Raw genomic sequence first — 8,392 nt, forward strand, 5'->3', positions numbered from 1 at the left:
TTCTCTATAATATTTTTTTATATAATGTTAATTTGATGCAAAAAATTATAAAATTGATACCAAAATTATTATTTAGATGTACTCTATATGATAGTATAAATATAATTATGCAGATAGATTTTTTCTGTTGTTATAAACTAAATTTAGCAATAATATGGTAAATTAGTAGAAACTTAAAAGCTTTCGCTTAATACTATGTTGGTCTAATGTAGTTATATAAGTATATTTTTTTCTACGTAGTTACGAACTAATTTTGGTATTGATGTCATTTATTAAAAAAAAAATTCATGCCGTTTAAAAGTAAAAGTTCTGCCATTGATAAATAATCATTGATAATATAAAATAATAATTTAAACAAAAAAGGTTTTCCTACAAGGTCAGACCCAGTGTTCCGCTTTAAAGCTTAAGAATGAGGCCAATAGGACAATGATCACTCCCAGTAACATCAGGGATAATGTACGAGTCATGAACTTTGTCAGCTATGGATTCTGATACAAGGAAATAGTCTAGACGCCACCCTGTTTAACAGTTTGGAAATAAATAAATAAATGAACGAAAATCATTGAGAAACAAAGAATTTATTTGAAATGTAAGATGACAATAGCTAGAATATTTAAAGGCAAAGAATTAAAAAAAAAATAAGATTGTATGAAGAAATGCACTTTAAAGACAACATGGAGTAAGAAAGAAAGTGGAAGTATTCGTAGGGAGTAGATGTTTGGCTTCTATTTGGTGTATATCTGATGATCTTTATAGAAGACTTTCCCTTTCAGACATGGTGAGAGATTGGAATGCTATACTTTATAGATTGCTCTTCTGATTGTTTTCTGCTGTCGTATAGAGGACTTCTTATCCTCTATCTTGTATCATTCTTCTCTCCATCTTAATGAAACTCTCCTTTTATAAAATAAATATATAGTGGTGTTTCTTCCATTACTAGTGCTTAGATACCAAGTCCCTGATGGTATGTTGTGAGCCAACATGGAGTGCAGCTAGGAAGGTTGGAGAGGAAGACTGAATGGAATCTTATCGGCAGCCAGATTGTTAAAGATCAGGAGGGGGCTAATGAACATCGACAAAGGAGTAAAGCTGCAGCCAGACACAAAAATGGTAAACAAAAAGCTCTTCAAGGAAGATGAAACTCGATAAAGGAGGACATCCACCACGAAAGATTTGGCCCCTGAATCTACTCGTCTTGAAACAAAGAGTGAGAAGGGAAACAGTGACAACAATGAGAAGGGTGAACATTCAAGTTATCTGGGTAACATGGAAGAATGGAAGATCGCATACGAAAACTCTCACTTAACAAATTGTGACTCGAGCACCAAAGTTGAATGACCTGCTGAGGCATGATGAAGGAAAACAGAAAGACAAAAGGGAAGGAGTGTGCAATTCCATGGAGACCTCAAGGGAGCAAAAGTGAAAGGAAAATTAAAAGGAAGCCGCCAAAATGAGAAGAGTAGGCTGATGATAGATCTCATGCAAACCCTATTCTCTCTCTGCTATTTTCTTTACATTAAATGGATTCTTTTTTCTGCAAAACGTTTTTTTACCTATATCATAATGAATAGTTTAGTCAGATTTGATGCCAATAATCCAACTAGAGCCAAAGCACGCCCAACAACTTAGTTCTTACTGGGGTTCTTACATAATATCCAACAATGGAGATCTCACAGGAGAAATTGAACAATATGGACCAACTCCATGACCAGCTGTGCCACACTCCATTGGCAAAGGAACGTTATTTATTTTCAACCATAACACAAAAATTATACGAAAACCATTTAAGTATATAATGAATCAATTTTAGGCGTACTCATGAAATACCTTTGTTAGTCTTGCGCCCACCATGCCGATAACCCCAGTAAGTATATCCAACAACTCCAGGGTGCTGCCTTCTAAAAGTATCTACAAATCCCTTGGACAAGAAGTTTGTTGCAAATGATTGCCTCTCTTCATCTGTAAACCCAGCACTTCGTTTGTTACCCTGTATATTATGTTATCAGAAGAGATTTTTTAAGAAAAAAGTAGCTGATTTTCCATGCTCAGCAACCTAGCAGTTCATTATTTACCATGAATGAAACTGAAACGAACAAATTGTCAGTTTATTAAAAATTAAACCAAATAGACAAATTTAATAAGCCCAACCAGGTTAGCCAAAAAAGGTTTTTTCCGTGGAACTTCAGCTATTGAATATGCCTCATATGCATTATATTCTCATCAATTGTATGCCATCTAAACATACTCTCAGCTGATAGTTTCCCAAGATGTTGTCAACAATTCAACCCCGCATGGTTCTACCCATCTCAAGAAATCTACAATGTTGACATGGTTACAAGTTCGTTGTCGCACTGTGAATTTGAGACATTGATAGAAAATATGCCTACTTATGGTAGCTACTAGCACATAACTCCTACAGTTAAAACCAATTCATCCTCGGTCGTTAATAACAGGATCATTTATTCAAGTTTATGTCCTGCACACATCACATTGATCTGAGACTTTATCATTTATCACATACACCCACTCAGTTAAGGGATATCCAGTTCATATTTGCATCAAGGGATGTATCAAATAAATTCTAAATGACCAAGAATTCAAACAAGGGTAACCTTTTGTAACTTGAACAAAACAATGCAAATATAAGCATTTTTAAAAACGAAAATCAATTTAGAAAAGACGATCCAAAAAGTTGATTCAGGCAATCGAATAAGTACAAGTAGTCAAGTAGAATTCTTTTATAGTGATGTTGAAATATTCAGAAATGAAATTTTTCTTTCAAATTATAGAAAAATATATTTCAAATTTTCCTAGGTATACTAAACTTCTTGAATTCCTTCTCTACCCTTCCAGCCTTTCCAGATCCAGTAATTTCTACTTGAAACAATTGCCTCACTTCATTGGTGTTCTTTACTGTTTACAATGAAACTGTTAAATTTGAATTACTTACAGCAGGGTTATATATGTCAATCTCTTCATGAGCGCAGTTCAGATCACCAGTCAAAATTACAGGCTTTGATTTTTCAAGCTCCTGTAGAAAGCAGAAAATGAATCACGAATCCTGATAATGGAAGAAAAAATATAAATTTTATGATTCTGTTAATATTTCTTCTGAGAAAATAATGCCTACCCTAAATCAATAGCAAAGAGAGAGGAGGGAGTCTAAGAATGTAGAACATATAAAGCATCTTGCTAATCCAAAATTGTAACATTATAATAAAGCAATAGATTCCATAGTCAGTTGAATACGATGAGCATAAAGAACCATGTTAATTGGCATCTTAAATGAAGAACTAACAAGTAGAAATTTTTGTTACTCAGATTGCTCAACAGATCAACACCATTCACAAATTTGAAACCTATGCTCAGAATGCCCAACATCATAAACCATTTTTCAATTTGCAAGGAGTTTGTTAATACCAACACTCAGCATTATAGGAATTCGCTAGCACAAGTTATATATATAAACCAAATTTGACATAAAAGTCAAAAGGAAGCATTTGGATGGGTGTTGTTCTGACAAAAAGGGAAAATAACAAGGGGTAAAAGGAGCAATATACACAGACAAACAACAACAATTAACCTTATCTAACAAGGAGGAGGAAAGAAGCTCTACATACTTTCAAATAATTGCTGAGAGATGCATCCCATTCAGTCACCCTATATGTCTAGATTCAAATACAGAAACATAATCAGATAAGGATACTGTTCCCAGAGTGAAATGAAAAGATATAAAAGGAAAGCAATGTAATACCAGTCTTCTCAAGCCATCTCCAGAATTAGGGACGTATCCACATATCAAGTAAAATGTATCAAACTCTGCAGTCACAAGTCTCCCCTCACCATCATGATCAGATACACCAAGGCCATATCTAACAGAAAGTGGCTTTATCTGCCAGAATTCCATTTACAAGGAAATTAATATTTGAAAGAATTACTTATGTCAACACTAGTCGTGAAATTTATAATGACGATGCAAATGGTTAGACTATCAGATAGAATCAACATCATGTCACCTTTAGCTTCAACCTAAATTCTAGAAGTTAATGATTAAGCAATGGCCTATGATACTCTCATAATTTAGTAAAAAAATTAGCTATGTTGGGAAGGAATATTATTAAAGTAGGTAGCAGTAAGAGCTACATTGAAAGTAGGTAGAAATATTTTTTTTTCCCACTACGATTAAACTCATTACAAAAAAGTTTTTACCTGGAGAAAATTTTTGGGTCACAATATTTCTTATAATCACAAGCAGCATTAAATACGAGGCTTTTTTTTCATATTTCCATTTTCAATTAGTATGCTTTCATTGATAATTACAAAAACACCCCGTTCTGTTTGTTTTGTTTTCTATGTCATAAGTTTGTTGAAGAAAAGGATGAAAACAACTTTTCTTGTTTTCAGCATTTCCTTCACAAAACTTTTATGACAAGAAACAAAACAAAGAAGGTTTTAAGTTTACAATTACTAATGCAAACAGATAATCCAAACACCGTCTTATGTCCCCATAATAAATTTAGCATGAATCAGTTATGCAAGGAATAGTCTTTACAAAAACAGTCTTTATGGTAAAAACTATGAGTAGAAGTTCCATTATGTATGAAGAGACGGAATGAACGAGGTCAACATACCCTTGAGATTATGGATGTTCCAGAATAACCAAGCTTAGAAACACTACATGTCCAAAAGCTGTTATCATAGCCATCCACTAGACGCTGTTTGATTTGCTTGATATCTTTCTCCTGTTAGGATAATCAGAGCAATCACAAACATAATAAGAGAAAATAAGGGGTGATGAGTATGAATTTTAATATAAATATCCATGCCACAGTTCATCACCACTCAAATTTTTAGGATTTTCAAATGAACTATTAGAACTGGTATCAGTTAACCACGGAAAGGGTAGAAAAGCATGTATTAAATTCGAAATCCTTGACAATGTGTCAAGAATCTAAGGTAAAAAGCTAGGAAATTCTCTCCTCCAAGGAATGTGAAACCACAGCTCTCAGTTCAGTTACAGAAAAGTTAGGACATCCCAAACTAGCTAGCATTCACCTTTTGTATATTCAGCCCAGCCCCCAAATTTGTCTAACTGTTATCCCTCAAAAAATCCTACCAGAAACTTCCTAACAAAATCAGTTGCTTGCCACTACTTGGCCTGCCATGTCACTCCTCTGACTCTTCTTCCTTTTTCCGGCTATATACTAATATATTAATTTAAAATAAATTCCTAACATAAACATTAGTTGCTGATACTATGCAGCGATTTCAGTCTAGCTCTATCTGTTAAATGGCACAATTTCAAAATTTACCTGTTATACCATAAAGTTTTTTTCTGCTATACAACAACTAGCACAAGGATTCCCTTGGACCAAGAATGTTTTAAAGTAAGCCTGTTTCTCAGTCGATACCATACTGATTTTGTTGAAGAAACAGGGTTTTAACAGTTGATATCCATTTACAATTTCAAAAATTGTCAATTAATTTGAGGGATTATATTGTTGACAGAGAGCCTTGGAGTAATGGTTGAGTTGTTTCTTTGTGACCTTAAAGTCAGGGGTTTAAACCATGGAATCAGCCACTATGTATCATCATGTTAGGCTGCCAACATTACACACTTCGGGTGTGGCCCTTTCTAGGACCTTTTGTAATGCGGGATGTTTTGCACCCTGCAGTTTGGCCCCCTAACAAACAAGATTTATCTTCTAACATTTTTTTTCTCATTTCCCAAAAGTTAGAAATTCTTCAGAAAACTCTTGCACTTCAAATACATGCAAAACTGGCACCTTTACCAGATGTCTATAGTGATCAGCGTAGCTGAAGAAGTAGAAGGGATTGGCCAGAAAGATTAAGTGAAAATGGAACAAGTATGGTATAGTAAATCACAATAACTTTAGGGTCACTATCTTACAAAACATTATTAACTTTGTTTTATTGATGTCAAGAACATTCCAAAAGCCACTATAAGGTCATACAACAAGTAAACCCTGTTCACTTGGTGAGGTCGACTACATGGTCAGACAACACAACAGTGTTTAAAACATTACCATATCAATCTCTTTTAAGAGACAAAAGCAATTTATGTCGATCGTGACTCACAAAATGTTCATTCATGTTTTCCTCCACCCTTCTTTGTTTATTTTTGTCATACTTACCTACTTTTGTTACTCACTTGGAAACAGCTAACTGATGTCAGAAGCATCCACAAACCAGTCAAAAAGAAAAAGGGCAAATAATAAGTTATCAATGCTATTTTTATATACAAGCCACTCCTAGCTGAAACTGAGGACCGTTGCAAAATAAGACTCTTCAAGGCATAAAATGAGCACCAATATTCTACCTGCAGTTTAGTCTCTTGCAAGCACAATACATCGAAGTCTTCCCTTCGAGCAAGTGCAGAAAATCCTTCTAGTTTTAGCAATGCTCTCAATCCATTGACATTCCATGACAAAATCTTGACAAATTTTGTATCCTGAGTAAGAGGCGGGGGCCTCATAGTTCTAGGATTATATGCAATCCAACCTTTTTGTGGTTTCTTGTGTGCAAAAAGTGTCCATGGTTCAGTTTGAATAGCTGTACTGATCTCCTCTGATTGTGCAACAACACTAATGATATCTGAAGATACTTTTCTCTTTTCTCTAGAAGGCTTACAACCTGGCAATAAACACACGTATAAGATTAATTGAAAGTTGAATTACTCACACCTGAACCAAAACTGAAAAGTTAGAAAATAAAAGGCATTAAGAACTCAAAAAATAAACACTAAGTTATGTTCAAAGTTATATTCTACCAGACAACCTGAAACATCATCTGATTTCACTGACAACTTCTTCTTGTTTGCCACCTTGACAGTTTTCTTTGCAGATCTGGATTGCTTTAATCTTCTATCATTGACATCATCAACAGGGTCTTCATCAAATACCTTCTTAGTTGTCACTTCCATAGATGTATTTTCTGAAGCAGCTAAGAGTCTTTTCTCATGTTCTTCTCGTGCTTGAGGATCTAGCTCTGCTCATGAAGAAACGTGTTAACCATTGGAATTATACAAGTTTTTCAAGAGAGACATCAAGCTTAATGAGCATAATAATTGATGACTTTGATAGAAAGAAACTCTTAATTTCCTTATGTTCCCAGATACAATAAAAGTTCACATTACTAAGAGAACAGTATACAGTACCGCAAGAGTCATTATTGTCCATGAAACTCTTCAAGGCAGACAAAAGATCATCTTTACGACCTTTAGCGGGGACCTTTATACTCCTGATAAATATAAAAACCATTCCTGAGATATAATCCAAACAATATTGTTTTAGAACTAAAAAGCAACTGCTGGCTGAAAAAGGACCTATAATCTTACCTCAATGTTTTCCGTAGTTCCTCAACAGTCAATGTGTCCATTTTGGCCGGGTCATTCCTTAACCTCTCAATCTCAATGGAATGGCTGTTAACATCACTTTCCTACATTACCAATATCGACTTAAACCAAATAACCAATAATAAAAAAGGGTTAATGTAAGAGAGAATACAAAAACACAAAGTAGTATTAAGATAATGATAAATATTTACATTCTCCCGGGATGCATTTAATGTGTGTTCTATAAACATTTACTATCACTCACTCTTGATATCTATAGGACAACTGCATTAACACAGGGTCTGGAAAAAGGCCGCACTCAAAGAGCGTAACATAGGCAGCCTAGGCTAATAACCATGGCTTGAACACCTTGAGATCAAATGGAAATAACTCAACTATTGTTCCAAGCTTATATATATATACTGGTAAATGTTTCAGGGCACAAGTTAAATGTGCTACAGGAGAATGCAAGTATCTCTACTAAGCACAGAACCCTATAAGAATCAATTAAACCTTTGCAATATACTTTTTGGAAACTGGACTTGCTTCCAACCCCTTAAGCTTCTTATCTTTCTTGTTCTCAACAACTGGTAAAACAGGTTCTGATGAATTCGAAAAACGTCTTTTAGACCTCATTGCTTTCACAGTAGGAGAAACCAATGTCTTCGTATTCAAATGCTTCTGAATCACTGCAAAACTACAATATTCAGTTCAGAAAACCTAGATAGCTTACGATTAGAGTAAAATGCTGGAAACTAGGGACATTCAAAATAATATATTTCCGATTGAAAAGTTAAATGCAAAGATATAGGATATGGAAAATGAAGCGACGCAGAAACAGAAAACAAACCTGTTGAGATTGGTAGAGGTTGTAGACAGGAATTGCAAGAATTGTTTCATATCAGGTCTTTGTATCGAACCGAGAAAGATAGAAGGGGAACCACCAAAAAAGCTGAGAAATGAGAACGCAAAGGCCTGAAGTACGAAAAGTCGAAAACAGTGGCAAAGCTATGTATGATTAACGAGAAGATAACCCTT

General features: G+C 34.6%; 1 protein-coding gene across 3 annotated transcripts; it reads right to left on the reverse strand.

The window, feature by feature from the left end:
• Window positions 316–8,392, reverse strand: LOC107625412 (DNA-(apurinic or apyrimidinic site) lyase, chloroplastic; the record flags this gene model as incomplete). 3 transcript variants are annotated; one of them, XR_002357574.1, is given in 12 exon segments in its annotated part: window positions 316–518; window positions 1,828–1,959; window positions 2,951–3,031; window positions 3,621–3,668; window positions 3,755–3,892; window positions 4,632–4,742; window positions 6,341–6,654; window positions 6,799–7,008; window positions 7,178–7,260; window positions 7,358–7,458; window positions 7,868–8,051; window positions 8,205–8,392. XR_002357574.1 is itself a non-coding variant. In XM_016328037.2 (12 exon segments), coding segments are annotated over 12 exon segments (1,602 nt in total). In that variant the 3' UTR covers window positions 316–396.

The sequence above is a fragment of the Arachis ipaensis genome, chromosome B02 (genome assembly GCF_000816755.2).
Source record: "Arachis ipaensis cultivar K30076 chromosome B02, Araip1.1, whole genome shotgun sequence".
NCBI classification, from domain to species: domain Eukaryota; kingdom Viridiplantae; phylum Streptophyta; class Magnoliopsida; order Fabales; family Fabaceae; genus Arachis; species Arachis ipaensis.